Consider the following 19,436-nt stretch of genomic DNA (forward strand, 5'->3'; position numbering starts at 1 on the left):
GAGACGATCTCACGGAGGTAGAAGGACGGCGCTCACCAGGGGCCAGGAAGGACAGCGGCGGGAGGATGAAGGGGGTTGGTTAACGGACACAAAACTACAGTCAGGTAAAAGGAGTAGTTCTAGTGTTCGACAGCACAATAGGGTGGCTATAGTTAACCATAAGTTATTTTATATTTCACAAGAGCTAGAAGACTTTTATGGCCAGGTGCAGTGGCTCACGCCTGTAATCCCAGCACTTTGGGAGGCCGAGGCAGGAGGATCACTTGAGGTCAGGAGTTCAAGACTAGACTGGCCAACATGGTGAAACTCCGTCTCTACAAAAAAAAAAAAAATTCGCCAGGTGTGGTGCTGCACGCCTGTAGTCCCAGCTACTCAGGAGGCCGAGGCACAAGAATCACTTGAACCTGGAGGTGGAGGCTGCAGTGAGCTGAGATCGCACCACTGCACTCCAGCCTGGGCGACAGAGACTCCATCTCAAAAAACAAAACAAAATAGCTAGAAGATCTGGAATGTTCTCAACACAAATGATGAATGAGGTGATGGATGGTCCAGTTACCCTGACTTGATCATGACACATGGCGTGCCCGTCCCGGGTACCACGCGTGCCCCGCGAACATGGCGTGCCCGTCCCGGGTACCACGCGTGCCCCGCGAACATGGCGTGCCCATCCCGGGTACCACGCGTGCTCCGCGAACATGGCGTGCCTGTACCGGGTACCATGCGTGCTCCATGAACATGTACAACGATCCCTAAAAATTTCAAAAATATATTTGTAGAACAAATGAATGGATCTTTAATGCGCCTCAGCATTTACAAAACACTCATGTACACATTTTATTGATATTTATCACACTCTTCTATGGTTGGAGACAGAACAGCTAATATTGTCTCTATTTTGTAGCCAAGAAAATGGAGGTTTGGAAAGGGTATGTAACTCACCCAAAGTCTCGTAGCAATTACACGTCAGGGTTAAAACTGGACAGAGGCCGGGCGCGGTGGCTCAAGCCTGTAATCCCAGCACTTTGGGAGGCCGAGACGGGCAAATCACGAGGTCAGGAGATCGAGACCATCCTGGCTAACACGGTGAAACCCCGTCTCTACTAAAAAATACAAAAAACTAGCCGGGCGAGGTGGCGGCGCCTGTAGTCCCAGCTACTCGGGAGGCTGAGGCAGGAGAATGGCGTAAACCCGGGAGGCGGAGCTTGCAGTGAGCTGAGATCCGGCCACTGCACTCCAGCCTGGGCGACAGAGCGAGACTCTGTCTCAAAAAAAAAAAAAAAAAAAAAAAAAAAAAACTGGACGGAATATCTCATCCAGCATCACAGTTTTCCACAGGACTTTGCTTCTGACCAAGGAACTCACTTAACAGCCAAAGAAGGGCCGCAACGGGCCGGGCTCCCAGAATCACTTACCTCACACGTCCCTACCGTCCTGAAGCCATGGGTCGGACAGAGGTGGGGCAGCCTCTGGAGGTCCAGCTACGGCACCATTCAGCGGCGACGCTGGCTGGGCCGGGGCGAGGCTCTCCAGAGGCCGCGTTGGCTCCAAATGAGCCTCCGGGACCTGGACCTGTTTCTCCCCAGCCAGGGCTCACGGGGCCAGGAATCGAGGGGCGGACGTGGGAGTGGCACTCACCGTCACCCCAGTGATGCACTAGGGGAGCTCCTCTTCCTGTTCCCTGACATACGGTCCACAGGCCCAGAGGCCTGAGTCCCAGGGAGTCCCAGGGAGGCCTGAGTCCCAGGGAGTCCCAGGGAGGCCTGAGTCCCAGGGAGGCCTGAGTCCCAGGGAGGCCCAGGGAGGCCTGAGTCCCAGGGAGGAACACGGCCACCAGGAGACGCACGATGACGCCGTGGGATGGAAGCTGAGACCGCCCCCGGCCCCTCTGGCTCCTCGTGCCTGAGTCCACACCCAGAAAGGGATTCTCTGTGCTGGCCTGGGGATTGATCCTGACCTCCCAGGGGGAATTGGCCTACGTCGCCACAACAGAGGCAGGACGGAGTCTGCGATGCAGGAGAACGCTTGGGCATCAAATTACTCCACAGAAAATGATTCGAATAAAGTGGCCAGTACGCAAAGACAGCCAGGCATGTAAGTAAAAGTAGACAAAACACCAGACAACAAAAGACTTGATATGTTCAAATTATCACACACAAAATATTTTAAAAATCTATGCAAATTGTATTTAAAAAACTAAAAGATACAAGACATGAGCCAGTCATAAAAGGCCCAATATTGTCACAGGAGGTCCCTGCGCACAGCCAAAGTCATGGAGACTGGACGGAGACGGGTGGGAGCCAGAGGCTGGGGCGGGCTGGGCTGTTTTATGGGGACGGAGCTTCAGTTCGGGAAGACGGAAAAGATCTGGAGACGGGGCGGTGGAGGCTGCACAGCAATGTGACTGTACTGAACTAGCACTTAAAAATGGCTAAAATGGTAAATTTTATGTTATATACATTTTACCACACACAAAAACTAAAGGACAAACTTGAACAACAGAACTTTTTTTTCTTTTTTTTGAGTCGGAAGTTTGCTCGTTACCCAGGCTGGAGTGCAATGGCGCGATCTCGGCTCACTGCAACCTCCTTCTCCCGGGTTCAAGTGATTCTCCTGTGGCTGGGATTACAGGTGCCCAGGACCACACCTGGCTAATTTTTGCATTTTTAGTAGAGACGGGGTTTCACCATGTTGGCCAGGCTGGTCTCAAACTCCTGACCTCAGGTGATCCACCCACCTTGGCCTCCCAAAGTGCTGGGATTATACGTGTGAGCCACCACACCTGGCCAAAAATAGAACTATTAGAACTAAAATACAAATCCCAACTAAGCATAACACAGACAAATTTAACAGCAAAACAGATTTTCTAAAGAGATAATCAGTGAATTTGAACATAAATAAAAATAAATTATTCAGAATTCAGCATGAAAAGACCAGAAGATGGAAAACAGAGAAAAAAGAAAAGAAAACAAAAACCAAAGAGCTATAAAGCATAATAGGGTCCCAGAAAGAGAGGGAGAAAAGTGCACTGGAAACAAGCAAGCTTTGGAGAAACGATGGCTGAGAAATTTCTGAGACCGATAAGGACACCAGCACCCACGTTTACAAAGCCCAGGCTGGGCAAGGCACAGAAACTCCAGGTGCCCAGTCCACTTCCCGGAACGGATGACTAAGTTGCTTCAGAGCAATATTCTCCATAGAGTAGCTAGAAAAATACTAAAACAAAACAAAATGCCTGTTAAAAGGCACCAGAGAACCACACAGGCCACAAGGACCAAAGACCGAGGTCTGGAGCGGGAAAGCCCAGAGAGGCGAGCAGGGCATCCCGGGGAGGCCATGGGGCCCGGCCTACCAGTCCACCAGCCCACTGGCCCACCTGCCCACCGGCCCACCTGCCCACCCCACCTGCCCACCGGCCCACCAACCGGCCCACCTGCCCACCGGCCCCTCTGCCCACCTGCCCACAGGCCCCTCTGCCCACCTGCCCACCAGGAGCCAAAGTCAGCCACAGGGGAGGTGATGGTCATCCCGACCATCCGGTTATTTCTAAAACCAGCGTCTCAAAGAGTTACTGATTCTGAGCGCAGTGGGGGAGGGGCCACAGCCACGTGGCACTTCTGCCGCTCCCACGGCTGGAAGGAAACACGGGGTTCGGGGACCTGTGAGGACGGGGACCGGGGAACACCCAGCGTTTTCTGCTGGGACCCACGAGAACTACCTGCATTTAATTTGGGGAAGACAGAGAAAGAGGCCACTGGGAAGGGGCAAGAAAGGGGCTTCCAAGGTGGTTATTTTCAATGGTGGCCACACGAATATTTGCTTACGATACTTTAATGATACTTTATGGACATTTGTGTTTTGTGCTGTTCTCTGTGTGTGTTTTTCTTCATAATGAAAATGATGAAACAAACAAGAATTTTGAACATGAGGTTGTTGCTAGAAGCACTTCTGTTCAACATGGTACTGGAGGTCCTAGTCAGTATCGTGAACTGAACCAAGAACGCGGAATGAGGAAGATTGGAATAGACATTGGAAAGGGGTAAAAGGATCCTTATTCACAGGTGACATAATCATTTCATAGTAAATTGTAAAGAATATGCAAAAAAAAAACCTCTACTAGAATAAGCTAATGTAGCATATTTATAGCAATAAAACTTGGAAATGAATTAATACCACTTTTCAATAGCACTGAAACCCACAAAATACTTAAAGATATATTTTATTACATTTATGTTGGAGACCCATATCCTAAAAACTACAGAACATTCTGGAGAGAAATTTAAGAAGGCCTAAATACATGGAGAGTTACATTTATGTTGGAGACCCATATCCTAAAACCCACAGAACATTCTGGAGAGAAATTTAAGAAGGCCTAAACACATGGAGAGACACACTATGTTTACGGATTAGAAGACTCAATACTAAGATCCTCAAGTGGATTTACAGATTCAATGTAATCCCAACAAAAATCAGCAGCCTTGACAAGTTCACTCTAAAATTCTGCCAAATTCAAAGGACCTAAAAAAAAAAAAAAAAAAAAACAGACAAAAACCAACACAACCATTTTGACAGCAGGAAAAACGAAGCTGGAGACTTACAATCCCAGATTCTGAGACTTACTATAAAGCTATGCTGTAGCTTTATTCCTGCAGCTGCTACAATAATCATGTAATAGCAACCAAGACAGTGTGGAACTGGTGTAAAGAGGAATATAAAGATTAGGGGAACAGAACAGAGTACAGAAACAGATCAAATAGATCTATGCTTTTTTGGGGTCCATTGATTTTCAACAAGGGTGCCAAGATAATTCCACAGAGAAAGAACAGGAACATTGGAAAAACTGGACATCATCTGTGAAAAACAATCCGCAGCCCCCATATACACCATCTTCAAAAACTAACCTGAAACGAACCACAGGCCTCAGTGTGAAAGATAAAAATAGAAGACATCTAGGAGAAAATGAAGAAAACCTTGGGGCAGACAAAGGCTTCTTAGGTTCTTAGAACACAAAAAGCACAAATGTTATTTTTTTAAGTGATAAAATGGTCATTATCAAAATTTAAAACTTCTGGTTCATCAAAAGACACTTTAAGAAAATGAAAAAAAAAAAAAGACCAGCCATAGACTGGAAGATAGAACTTGTATACAGATTCTTTTTTAAAAATCTTAAAACTCAACACTAAGAAGACAAAACAACTTTAAAGAAAAAGTCAAAAGATCTGAGCAGACACTTCACACAGGACGGTGTGAGCGTGAGCAATACACACCTAAGTAAACCCTCACACATTCGGTCAGCAGGAAAATGCGAACTGAAGCCACAGTGAGACACAGCTACGAACACACTGCAAAGGGCCACAGGACAAAGACAATTCCAGGTCTTGATAAGAGTGTGGAACTCTGGTAAGATGGTTCAGCCTTTGCGGAAAACAGTTTTGGGGGGTGGCCTTACCAAGTTAAATGTACACATACTGTATCACCCAGCAGGTCTACTTCTAGGTATTTATTTACCCAGGAGAAACAAAAGCACAGGTCCACAAATTTCATCGCATCTTTACTCATAATAGCCAAATGCTGGCGCGGATGCAGGCACCTGTAGTCCCAGCTACTCGGGAGGCTGAGGCAGGAGAATGGCGTGAACCTGGGAGGCGGAGCTTGCAGTGAGCGGAGATCGCACCACTGCACTCCAGCCTGGGCGACAGAGTGAGACTCTGTCTAAAAAAATAAAAAATAAAAAATAAAAACATACCCAAGACTTGGTAGTTTAAAAAGGAGAGAGGCTTAATTGGCTCCCAGCTCCACATGGCTGGGGAGGCCTGAGGAACCTTACAGTCACGGCGGAAGGCGAAGCAAACCGTCCTACAACGTGGCAGGTGAGAGGGAAGATGGAGGAGTCCCTTATAAAACCATCAGATCTTGAGAGAGAACAGCCATGGGAGAGAAGCCACCTCCACGATCCAATCACCTCCCAGCAGCTTCCTCCCTCAACACGAGGTGATTACGGAGAATACCGTGCGAGGTGAGATTGGGGACACGGGGGTTACCGTGCGAGGTGAGATTGGGGACACGGGGGTTACCGTGCGAGGTGAGATTGGGGACACGGGGGTTACCGTGCGAGGTGAGATTGGGGACACAGAGCCAGACCATATCGCTGCACAAGCTCCACACAAAATATCAGAAATGTTCAGTTTCACATAACATCACTGTGCCCCAAATGCAGTTTCCACGGCTCTAAGGTCTCTTCCAGTCCCTAACCACAGTTAGAAGAACATGGCCTTTTCCAGAGCGGTAGTGGTGGCATAAGAAGAAAACAATCAGACTTGCATGCAAATCCATCATCACAGTACATACAGATCCATCATCTCGATACATACAGATCCATCATCATCACAGTAAATACAGATCTATCATCTCGATACATACAGATCCATCATCTCGGTACACACAGACCCACCATCATCTCGGTACACACAGACCCACCATCATCTCGGTACACACAGACCCACCATCATCTCGGTACATACAGATTCATCGTCTCGGTACATACAGATCCATCATCATCACAGTAAATACAGATCTATCATCTCGATACATACAGATCCATCATCTCGGTACACACAGACCCACCATCATCTCGGTACACACAGACCCACCATCATCTCGGTACATACAGATCCATCGTCTCGGTACGTACAGATCCATCATCATCACAGTAAATACAGATCTATCATCTCGATACATACAGATCCATTGTCTCGGTACATACAGATCCATCATCATCACAGTAAATACAGATCTATCATCTCGGTACATACAGATCCATCATCATCTCGGTACACACAGATCCATCATCTTGGTACACACAGACCCACCATCATCTCAGTACATACAGACCCACCATCATCTCGGTAGCTACAGATCCATCATCATCACAGTAAATACAGATCCATCATCTTGATACATACAGACCCACCACCGTCTCGGTACATACAGACCCACCATCATCTCAATACATACAAATCCAAGTTGCGTACCTCCCCTTCTGACAGCACCCCCAGCAGACCCCAGAATCAAGAGCTGTCCGAGGCCTGCCCCCTCCCCAGCAGAGGCTCTGCCCCTGGCTTGCTGCTCTGCCCTGAGGGGCATGGAGAAAGGAATGCCTTTGAATTGGGAGAGAGGACAAGAAGAATTCCCTCTGGCCAGCAAACTATTCTAATGGGAAGCGGGATGAACAAAGAAATTGGGGTTGTAGCTTCCTGAGCTGGAAGACGCCACCTGCCCTTTTCTGGGTCTCACGTGGGGGAACTGGAGACGGGCCCCAGGCCCCACAGAGAGCCCCTTTCCCGGGGAAGGTCATCTCTCCTCCGGAGGACTGAGCCAACCACACAACAGCAGGGCCTCAGCCAGGCGTCCTAAAAACTGGGCCCCCTTCGCTCTGTGCCCGGGGACCCCAGCTCTGGCATGAACCCTCCGTACCCACTGACGGCTGCATAAATCCAGAGCCACCCACACCAACGGGAGGCAGGAGCTGTGGGGTTGTTCCCGTCTTCCAAACGGACCAGCAGCCTAGAACATGCCATTCCCTGTCAAGCATGGGCGGCCTGACCAGCAGCGGCCACGGGCTCTCCACGTGTTGCAGAGAAAGAAGACAAAGTCTACCTAAGGTGCAGTCTGAGTTTCCTCCTCGGGTTTCCCAGCAAGATCAGAGAGGTCTGTAGCTCCCCTTTCCCATCCTCCTCTCTGCACCTCCACGCCAGCAGCCCAGCAGCCCGCACTCGTCCTCCTCAGCCAAGGCAATTTTACTTAGAGCTTTTGCCACGGGATAATTTTCTTCCTGGAGCTTTCACGTTACCTGCACACCCCACATGGGGTGCCTGTCCTCAGTGTACCCACTGCTGTTCATCTGGCCAACGAATACTAGGCGAACCTGAGGCATGTGAACCTGCAAATGTCTGGCCACTTTCAAAGTAAAAAACAGCAGCATTACTGGGTCCTAACTTTGAACTAGGTCCTAGGGATACAAAGAGAGACAGCAGCAGTCCGGTTTCATTGAGCCCACACTCTAATGGGGTAGAGGCACAGAGAGACAGTGAGAGAGAGAGAGAGGAATGAGGAAGGGGGGCAGCCCCAGTCAGTGGCAGGAAGGAAAAAGGTGGACAGTGCACTGAAGATGATGCACAGGAGACGGGAAGAGTGGGGACCCGCAGGTGAGGTGGGGACAGTCAGGACCCGCAGGTGAGGCTCCCGCAGGACAGGTAAGGAGGGGACAGTGAGGACCCACAGGACAGGTAAGGAGGGGACAGTGAGGACCCACAGGACAGGTAAGGAGGGGACAGTGAGGACCCACAGGACAGGTAAGGAGGGGACAGTGAGGACCCACAGGACAGGTAAGGAGGGGACAGTGAGGACCCACAGGACAGGTGAGCTGGGGACAGTGAGGACCCACAGGTGAGGTGGGGCCAGTGAGGACCCATAGGTGAGGCTCCGGCAGGACAGGCAGAGGTGAGAAGAGTGAGGACTCAGGGCTGAGGCTCCAGCTCACCCTTCATGAGACAAAGTCCCCATCTGAGCATCTCGGGACACACAGCTCAGAGCACTGTCTTACAAATACACTCAGAAGGGCAACTGTTTCTCAGCTTTTGGGTAAGAACTGGGGCTCCTAAGGCAGCCCATGTGCCACCCAGTCCGGCACTGGCTGTAAAAGTATCACTCGGAAGCTCCAAAAGCACCAGAGTCCGCCTGTGAGACCCGGAGTGTGTGCCTCGCAGTGGTCACTCCCTCTCAGTGGGTTTCGGAGCCAGTGCCCTGGAGGAGCCACAACGCCCCGGTCATTCCCCTTCGCGAAGCCTTAAAACGAACACACTCTGCCTAAACAAAGATATTTCAAAATCTCCCACTGTCTGGGGCACGAGCACCTTCAGCAAACACCAAGTCCAGTGGCTTTCGGGAGCTGCAGGCTGCCAGGGATACCGCGTTACGGTGCCGAGGACACAGGCGGGTAAACACGCGGCCTGGCGTGGCGCCTTTGAAACGTGGAGGCCGCAGCAGCCAGGCAGGCCCTCTCCGGGGCTATTTTACCGCTTTTCCCCTGTTCAGGAACACCCTTCGGGAACACGAGGGTTAAGAAAGGAACAGCTCTTCTCGCAGAGACCAGAAGTGGGGTGGGGGCGTCTACACAGGCAGGGCTCGGCCGATTTGCAGCGTCCCGTTCAGAGAGGGGCCTTCTGCTCAGGGATCCAGGGCGTCCTCTGCTTTGCAGTCAGCCCCACTCGGCCTTTGTGGGGTCGGCCGCCACTGGAATCACACGGCCCCTGAACCAGCTACAACCACGCCGGGCCTTGGGTCTAAAACACAAGCCCATAATTTTTGCCTTAGGAATGAAAAGGAGAGGACAAATATAGCAGAAAGGAAGGGAGTGGTGTGTTTGGAGAGGGGGAGCTGGCACCGTGGCGTCCGCAGTGTCCCCCGTAGTCGTCAGGGTTCCCTGCAGGGACCGGACCAATAGGATGGACGTGCAGATGAAGGGAGTCTGTTAGGAAGACCGACTCTCACGACGCGAGGGGAAGTTCCACGGCAGGCCGTCTGCAGGCCGAGGAGCAAGGAAGCCAACACGCCGCCTTCGTCCTGTGGCCTGAGGCTGGGGAGCCCCTGGCCAACCACAGGTGTGAGGCCGAGTCCCAAAGCTGAAGAACGTGGAGTCCAATGTGTGAGGCAGGAGGCCTCCAGCCCGGGAGAGAGGTGAGGCCGGAAGACTCAGCCAGTCCCCATGTTCCACGTTCCTCTGCCTGCTTGTACCCCGGCTGCACTGTCCCCGCCCCGTCCACACCGGCGTGAACTCACATCACCTCAGCCCCGTCCCCGCCCCGTCTACACCGGCGTGAACTCACATCACCTCAGCCCTGTCCCCGCTCCGTCTACACCGGCGTGAACTCACATCACCTCAGCCCTGTCCCCGCTCCGTCTACACCGGCGTGAACTCACATCACCTCAGCCCTGTCCCCGCTCCGTCTACACCAGCGTGAACTCACATCACCTCAGCCCTGTCCCCGCCCCGTCCACACCGGCGTGAACTCACATCACCTCAGCCCTGTCCCCGCTCCGTCTACACCGGCGTGAACTCACATCACCTCAGCCCTGTCCCCGCTCCGAATACACCGGCGTGAACTCACATCACCTCAGCCCTGTCCCCGCCCCGTCTACACCGGCGTGAACTCACATCACCTCAGCCCTGTCCCGACTCCGTCTACACCAGCGTGAACTCACATCACCTCAGCCCTGTCCCCGCTCCGTCTACACCAGCGTGAACACTATTACCTCAGCCCTGTCCCGACTCCGTCTACACCAGCATAAACTCACATTACCTTAGCCCTGTCCCCACTCCGTCTACACCAATGTGAACCCACATTACCTTAACCCTGTCTTCGCCCCACCTACACCAGCGTGAACTCACATTACCTTAGCACTGTCCCCACTCCGTCTACACCAGCGTGAACTCACATTACCTTAGCCCTGCCCCACTCCGTCTACACCAGCGTGAACTCACATTACCTTAGCCCTGTCCCCACTCCGTCTACACCAGCGTGAACTCACATTACCTTAGCCCTGTCCCCACTCCGTCTACACCAGCGTGAACTCACATTACCTTAGCCCTGTCCCCACTCGGTCTACACAGTGTGAACTCACATTACCTTAGCCCTGTCCCCACTCCGTCTACACAGCGTGAACGGACATTACCTTAGCCCTGTCCCCACTCCGTCTACACAGCGTGAACGGACATTACCTTAGCCCTGTCTCCACCCCACCTGCACCAGCGTGAACTCACATTACCTTAGCCCTGTCCCCACTCCGTCTACACAGCGTGAACGGACATTACCTTAGCCCTGTCCCCACTCGGTCTACACAGCGTGAACGGACATTACCTTAGCCCTGTCCCCACTCGGTCTACACAGCGTGAACGGACATTACCTTAGCCCTGTCTCCGCCCCACCTGCACCAGTGTGAACGGACACTGGCTCCTCTCCGCTATTTTCTAAGTTGCAGCAGATTCCACACAGCTGACACCAACACTCTTTTCTAAACAATTCCAGGCTAAAGCCGACAAGTCAAATATAGAAGTCAGGTGGCATGTGATGAAGAGATGAGGAAAAACACACTTCCTCACTCAGCCAGCTACATCTGCATTTAGTTAGTTACTGACCAGCGTGTCATTCTAAATATAGGGAAAATAGCATGATTCAGGAATCTCTTGGTCACCACCATGCTCTGCAGTGAAATGCTTTGCTCTCAAAACCACCCAAGACAAAGCACGGGCCTCGTGTCCCCTTTCTGTTAAATGCATGCTGGGAGGTGCCCCTTCTCCTTCCTCCCACCCCCACGTCTCCCGGCCTCCCCTTCTCCTTCCTCCCCCCCCCCACGTCTCCCGGCCTCCCTTTCTCCTTCCTCCCACCCCCACGTCTCCCGGCCTCCCCTTCTCCTTCCTCCCACCCCCACGTCTCCCGGCCTCCCTTTCTCCTTCCTCCCACCCCCACGTCTCCCGGCCTCCCCTTCTCCTTCCTCCCCCCCCCCACGTCTCCCGGCCTCCCCTTCTCCTTCCTCCCACCCCCACGTCTCCCGGCCTCCCCTTCTCCTTCCTCCCACCCCCACATCTCCCGGCCTCCCCTTCTCCTTCCTCCCACCCCCACGTCTCCCGGCCTCCCGCAGCTGCAGCGAAGAGCTGGAAGGGAAAGTGGAAACCTCTTCACGGGAGAAATGGGCTCACGCTTCTACAGCCCTCGGTAGCCGTGGGACACGGTGGGACAAAATGTTTCATCACAAAGGAGGCTGCATTGCCTTTCTCGATCTTCTGCAAATTCGTAATTTAAAAGTGCTTCCTCCGCTACTGACTCTGCGCGGGTTCCTGCTGCCTCGCCAGAGAAAACACCGGACCGTGTTCTCCAACCCCGGAGATGCTGGAGGGCACCGTGCCGGGAAGACTCGTTTGACACGTGGTCCTGTGTCCCCACACTTCCTGTTGGACCTACAGGCTACACACGGGTGAACGTACAAGAGGCTCCAGGTGTCCACTCCTGGAGGCAGCGTCCCCGGCCTCTGACCCAGACCGAGCTCGGGGGCTGAACGACGGGTCAGACCAGGCCCGGCCTCACAACATCTGCAGACCTGCTCCTGAGCCAGGCACGGGGGCCAGACGACGGGTCAGACCAGGCCCGGCCTCCGACCCAGACCGAGCTTGGGGGCTGAACGACGGGTCAGACCAGGCCCGGCCTCACAACATCTGCAGACCTGCTCCTGAGCCAGGCACGGGGGCCGGACGACGGGTCAGACCAGGCCCGGCCTCCGACCCAGACCGAGCTTGGGGGCTGAACGACGGGTCAGACCAGGCCCGGCCTCCGACCCAGACCGAGTTACCCAGACCGAGCTCGGGGGCCCAGCACGCTCTGGTTCCCAGGCCTCCCTCCTCCTGTGGGGCCTTCATGATGTTGCTGCTTCAATGCACCTTCAGTATGAGACAAAGACCCCCCCGCGGCAGGGAATCAAACCCCCGAATACGAGGAAACGCGTTTTTGATGTTGTTCTCTCTAGACACGGACAAATGAGACCACGGATCTGTAAAAATGCTCTTTGGAACCAAGAGGACATGAGTTACCTGTCCTCAAACTTACACGGCTTCATCTCCCTGCCTCATAAATTCCTCTGTCTTTCTACTTTTTCTGCTTTTCTCAGGGTCCTTCCTCTTCTGTCGTGGTTTTGGTTTTTGGCTTTTCAACTATGAAGACCAAATCTAAACCCTGTGATAAAGTGTGAAGACCCAGGGCAGTATCTGTGTGTCCCACACTGAACCCCAAATAAAGCAGAGGTTCTGTGCCCCGTTTGTTCCCTCCCAGACACCCCACCAGTCACCAGGAGGGCAAGCGTGCCTCGGCCAGCTGGTCTTGTGCATCCCAGTGCGACTGGCTGCTGCCTGCAGCTTACCGGAGGTTTTTGTTGTTGTTTTTGAGACGGAGTCTCGCTCTGTCGCCAGGCGGGAGCGCAGCGGCGCGATCTCAGCTCACTGCAAGCTCCGCCTCCCGGTTCAAGTGATTCTCCTGCCTCAGCCTCCTGAGTAGCTGGGACTACAGGTGCGTGTCACCGCGCCCGGCTACTTTTTGTAGTTTTAGCAGAGACAGAGTTTTGCCATGTTGGCCAGGCTGGTCTCGAACTCTCCTGACCTCAAGTGATCTGCCCACCTCGGCCTCCCAAAGTGCTGGGATTACAGGCGTGAGCCACTGTGCCGGCCACAAAGCTTACCAGAGCTTTATCTTAGCATTATTTCATGATTTACTTAAACTAAACCCTGAGAACAATTCAGGTCCCTAGTGCCGGGGGCAAGGCTTCCCCGGTCAGACTTCTGCACCACAGTCTTTCTTGGACACCCCTGGCATCGGGGGGCGCCCAGCGTACCCTCCCTGTCGCTCTCCCAGTCCCACGGTGGCCAAGACTGACAGAGCCGGACATCGATCCACTCTCATCTCTCCTGTCCTCTCCCCCGGACGGCTAAAAGGCATTTCGAGGGCCCGATTCCCCCCTTCTTCCCGTCTTTCACGCGGTTCCTGCTGCTGAGCTCGCTGGTGAGACCCCGGCACTGCTCTGTCAGGCGACTCCTGGGCCTCGCTCTCCGCTCTGTCCTGGCTCCCGGCTTCCGAGGGCCCACCGAGCTCGCTCTCCTGGATCTCCCACTCCTCCATGAACCTTTTCCTTCCCACCCTTCGGTGAACAAAAGAAAGTTACGAAGGAGACGGGAGGGAAGGGGACGCGGCTTCAGCTTTTCTCTTTTCTCCTGGGGCAAGATGGAAGCAAAGTTGTCCCAGCTGGGACCTGTGTCCTGGGGAGATTTTAAGATGCTGCAAGGACAGGGAGGTTCTCACCTCCTGCCAGTCGCCAGCTAGAACTTTGCTGCTGCTGCTGCTGCTGCGGCTGTCGCTGGAGAAAACATACGATCGCCACAAAATACTTCAGGAAGAACAATTTTAAACCGAAGAAGAAGATTACCGCAAGCCCGTCCCCCAAAGACAACAAAGCACCACTTCCCATGTGGTGGGCTGAGCTGTCCTTGGTGGACGCTGTCTTAGCGAGGAAAACACTGGATGGACCATCTGAGCATAAAAACATGAGCCCAGGGGAGGGTCAGGAGAGAGGGCTGAAGGTTCTGCCTAAGAAAACGGGAGAAATCTGAGGCGTTTTGGTCTAAGAAGAAAAGAGACGAGAAGAAAGAGACCCAGGCAGCAGGACGGGGCCGCAGCAGCTGGTGCCGCCCTGGGGGCTCTGCCTTCCCGGGCCGGCCGGTGACTCTCAGTTCCACCCCGTCTGCGCGGACGCGCCTCTCCCAAACCTCCTTCCCGGGCTCGCCTCTCCCAAACCTCCACGTGTACCAACACCTGGTGCAGAGGCTTCTGGTGATCAAGGAAAAGAGCTGGGTCAGGAGGAGAGGAGCAGGCGGGTCCTGCGTGAATCCCTGGGTAGGCAGGAGCCTGGGCCAGGGCGGCCTGGAGACGCCGAGCGGCACCCCAGGAATGCGCAGAAGCCCAGGAACCCGGCCGCAGAGAAGGGGCAAATACAGACAAATTTCTTAAAGTTAATTTTAAAGTAATTTTTAAAATATCTATAGTCGAGTGTAGACCATACAAGCAACTACCTGTTATTCAGTCATTTGTCCTGCTGTTGAAAAGTCTTTATAAACAGTGACCCCCACGGAGACCTGCCGGAAACTTCTCCACCGTGACCCTCCTGTCCCACATTAACGTTTCCATTTTCCATCACAGTCAACGACCTGAAGCTTCTTTGTATCCAAATCGTTCTCAGAGAGGCCGAGAAGGAAAGCTGAGGAGTGAAGGACACTCTTCAGGCTCTTGATAGAAAATGCAAAGTTACACTGACAAGATGGCATCAATTTAGAGTGTCCAAAATACTAAGTTATCACTTTTTTTTTTTTTTTTTTTTTGAGACGGAGTCTGGCTCTGTCACCCAGGCTGGAGTGAGTGGTGCCATCTTGGCTCACTGCAAGCTCCGCCTCCCGGGTTCACGCCATTCTCCGGCCTCAGCCTCCCGAGTAGCTGGGACTAGAGGCGCCGCCACCATGCCTGGTTAATTTTTTTTGTATTTTTTAGTAGAGACGGGGTTTCACCATGTTAGCCAGGAAGGTCTCGATCTCCTGACCTCGTGATCCGCCCGCCTCGGCCTCCCAAAGTGCTGGGATTACAGGCGTGAGCCACTGCGCCCAGCCTAAGTTACCTACATTTTTAAAGTGTTATTAATTCAGTTTTTAAAAGAATCTCACTAATCTGCGTTTGAATACAAATGACTTAAATTCATAGAAAGTTTATTAGTTGTTTGTACATCCACTTCTGAGAGTCTGCTCCTGTCCTCTGCCTACTTACCTATTTTTCTTAGTGTCTTATTTGTTTGTTTGTTTTTTGACACAGAGTTTCGCTCTCTCCCAGGCTGGAGTGCAGTGGTGCAATCTCGGCTCACTGCAACCTCCACCTCCTGGGTTCAAGCGATTCTCCTGCCTCAGCCTCCCAAGTAGCTGGGACTACAGGTGCCCGCCACGCCTGGCTAATTTCATATTTTTAGTAGAGACGGGGTTTTGCCATGTTGGCCAGGCTGGTCTCAAACTCCTGACCTCAGGTGATCCATCCGCCTCGGCCTCCCAAAGTGCTGGGATTACAGGCGTGAGCCACTGTGCCTGGCCTTTTCTTAGTGTTTTCTTATCAACCTTTATTAATCAGTAAGGTTATTAATCTTTTAAGTACCATATTTTCCGATTTCATCCCAGTTTATCTTCATTTTGCTTACATCGCTCTCTGCTGTGCAATTTACATTTTTATATCATTGTACTCATCATGATTAACTCATTAAGTGCAATTAAACAGCAACAACCTATTGACCTTAATTTTTAAGGCTGTCTAATAACTTTGATATGGCTGGGCTGTGTCCCCACCAACATCCCACCTTGAATTGTCGCTCCCACAATTCCCACGTGTCGTGGGAGGGCCCCGCTGGGAGGCCACTGAGTCACGGGGTGGGTCTGTCTTTTCTAGTGATAGTGGGTGAGCCTCAGGAGAGCTGACGGACTTCAAAGGAGGAGTTTCCCTGCACGAGTTGCCTTCCTCACCTGCCGCCACGTCAGACACGCACGACTGTGAGGCCGGCCCGGCCACATGGAACTGCGAGTCTATTCGACTTCTTTCTCTTTATAAATTACCCAGTCTCGGCGCCACGTCAGACACGCACGACTGTGAGGCCGGCCCGGCCACGTGGAACTGCGAGTCTATTCGACTTCTTTCTCTTTATAAATTACCCAGTCTCGGCGCCACGTCAGACACGCACGACTGTGAGGCCGGCCCGGCCACATGGAACTGCGAGTCTATTCGACTTCTTTCTCTTTATAAATTACCCAGTCTCGGCTGCGTCTTCATCAGCAGCGTGAACACGGACTAATACATTATTAGTCTAATAACCATTAGAAAAATGATTTTCAAGAACCACACTAAAATGTAAGATCATTTAATTATTACCAACATGTACACGTGTATACATTACAAACGAAAGAAAGTTACTTACCGAATCCAAAAAGCAAAGGTAAGACCCTGAGCTCTGGGCAACTGCTTGATTTTTAGCGTATCCGACTGTGGAAAAAAGAAGAGCAAAAGTCTTTTGTAATTCAGTTTCCCGCAGCAATTCTCTTTCCTAGCGCTTAGTATACGATATTCTTTTTTTTTCGAGATGGAGTTTCCCTCTTGTTGCCCAGGCTGGAGTGCAGTGGTGCAATCTCAGTTCACTGCAACCTCCGCCTCCCGGGTTCAAGCGATTCTCCTGCCTCAGCCTCCCGAGCAGCTGGGATTACAGGCATACACCACCACGCCTGGCTAATTTTGTATTTGGGGTTTCTCCATGTTGGTCAGGCTGGTCTCGAACTCCCAACCTCAGGTGATCTGCCCACCTCGGCCTTCCAAGTACTGGGATTACAGGTGTGAGCCACTGCACCCGGCCAATATACGATATTCTCTAAGAAAGCTAGGAACATTTTGCACTGCCACCAAAAACGTGGGTCAGCTGTCAAAGGAATGAAAGGAAAGTCAGAGAGAGACAATATTCCACCTCTGAGAACAAGGATAAAACACAGAGTCCACAGAATGAAAGGAAAGTCAGAGAGAGACAATATTCCACCTCTGAGAACAAGGATAAAACACAGAGTCCACAGGGTACTTCATCAAAGTCTGATACGCTCACTGAAGGAAAAAAAACGAGACGGACCTTTACTGAGTACGGCACTAAGCTAAGTCCTGCAAATATTTTTTTAAACAAAATTAAAATACCCCTGGAAGGAAGTCTGTAAAGTCTACTCTGATGAAAGTCAGGATCCAGTCACAAGGGGGAAGTTGGGGGCTGGACACTCGGCGGGTGGTTCGTGTGTGTGACGGGCTGGAGGTCACTGAGGTAGACACTCGGCAGGCAGTTTGCATGTGTGTGACGGGCTGGAGGTCACTGGGCTGGACGCTCAGCAAGCGGTTTGCGTGTGTGTGACGGGCTGGAGGTCACTGGGCTGGACGCTCAGCAAGCGGTTGGCGTGTGTGTGACGGGCTGGAGGTCACTGGGCTGGACGCTTGGAGGGTGATTATCTTGGCGTGCATCTCTGTGATGAGCTGAATGTGCGGCCAGCATCCCCAACACCAGAGTGGGTGCACGTCCCATGACAGACACCCACGGCGTCAGCCCAGCAGAGCTCAATCTTCACGGCCACCGAGGGCAGCGGTGTCGTCAGGGCTCAAAACTGGGAACTACCCAAGCGCAGAGCGGAGAAGCTGGCAACACACATGACAAGAAGGCACCTCCAGGGCTGCACACACAGTGTGGGTGCCTCTCCCAGGCTGCCGGGCAGAGAAGGGAGCGGCTGCGGGTAGCGGCACTGGCCCGGAGCACAAGGGCAGCCGAAATTCTTCTGTGCTGCGAGAAACTAGGAACTGCCCTTGGGGAAGGGGGTGGCCAGCGGGACCCGAGGGGCCTCTGGGGGCTGTGATCTTCTGTCTTCCTCGGGGCCCGGTTACATGGTGTGTTCATCCAGCCGTACGGTGACGATGTGCACTTTTCTGCGTGGATATTATATTTTAACAGGAGCTTCAAAAAGTCTTTGTCTTCACAACTGAGCTGGAAAAAGAGCTGAACGGCGGCCTAGGGTTAAATGCCAAATGAACGGGATTGAAAGCAGGGCAAGGGAGGCTTAGAGGGTCCCTGTCAGGGAGCTGTGGCAAGAGCCTGAGGCTGTTAAGAATGTAAACCGGCAGAAGCAGGCAGCCCAGGGCAGACCACCATCCTGGGTGCCGCTCTGTGGGCGGCGGGCCGTCTGGGCAGACAGCATTATTTGGGGCAGCCTATGTTCGGGAAAACAGGCACTGGCCAGCTTCGTGGGAACCGCCTGTTGGGCTAAGAAGGTTCAACTTCCCCTGCCGGCAGGGGTAGCCAAGGAAGGCATCTGAACCAAGAGTAACCGGCAGAAATGGACGTGTGGCAAGCTCAGCTTGGATGCGATGGCAGGGTGGGTCAGAGGCGGCATTTAGCCCAAAATGAGGATGCTGAGGAGGCTCCAAGGGGCAGGATACCCACTTTCCCTAGAAACGAGGCTGGTAACACCGGACAGGTACAGATGTGACGGCAGCCGGGAAAGTCACACAAAGCAAAACAGATGTGCACAGAATTAAACAATAAATCTCTCTGGTCCAAACCAAGACAAGCTGCAGAAAGTTGTGGGTCTGAGGGGACAGAGGCCAAGTGTGCATTTCAGCCACACCCGTGTCCCTCTCCCGTTTCCACTACACAGAGGGGCAGGCAGCGCTCCCGCCCCACGGGGGCTGCCCTGTTCCAGGAGGGGCGCATTGGCAAACTCACGGCACCACTGGGACTGAGCGGCTGCACAGAAGTGAGACGCAGAGTCACCCGCCCTCTCTGCGTTCTCCCACCCGGAGCAGTGACCCTCTGCAGGGTGGGGGGGCTTTGGACCAGGTAGCAGTTTAACTTCTAGCATTAATCCCTAAAGTTTAGCCAGCTCAACCTAGTTAGCCAGATGATCCCAGATGTCAAAAAGCCAGGGGCATGAACAGGTGCAGGGAGGAAATGCACCGGGGTGGCGGGCGCCTGCTCTGCCCTGGGGCGGACGGTGGGCCGTGTTACCACAGCTGCTGCAGCCGAGCCTCCATCATCGCTGCAGAGCACGGTGAGTGCCCGGAAGCTCCCCACGAGAAACACAGGCGGAGGGCACCTGTGAGAGCGAAGGGCCGGAAGGGGCCTTCCACGAGGCCTTCCACAGGCACGCCGCCGTCACCAGGGCTCCGCTCACAGCGTGGCTTGTCAGTGTCAGGTTTCAGGAGACAATGGTATCCGTGAACCTGGGTAACGAGCGAAGACTTATCTCA

General features: G+C 53.0%; 1 protein-coding gene across 1 annotated transcript in view; it reads right to left on the reverse strand.

Moving 5' to 3' along the window:
* Nucleotides 1-19,436, reverse strand: part of LOC105469355 (UDP-GlcNAc:betaGal beta-1,3-N-acetylglucosaminyltransferase like 1) — a 144,825-nt gene that overhangs the window by 111,736 nt on the left and 13,653 nt on the right. Inside the window, exon 4 of the mRNA XM_071081935.1 lies at nucleotides 16,591-16,655. Coding sequence (XP_070938036.1) covers nucleotides 16,591-16,655 — 65 coding nt within the window. The remainder of the gene's footprint in view (nucleotides 1-16,590; nucleotides 16,656-19,436) is intronic.

Source organism: Macaca nemestrina, chromosome 17 (genome assembly GCF_043159975.1).
Source record: "Macaca nemestrina isolate mMacNem1 chromosome 17, mMacNem.hap1, whole genome shotgun sequence".
NCBI classification, from domain to species: domain Eukaryota; kingdom Metazoa; phylum Chordata; class Mammalia; order Primates; family Cercopithecidae; genus Macaca; species Macaca nemestrina.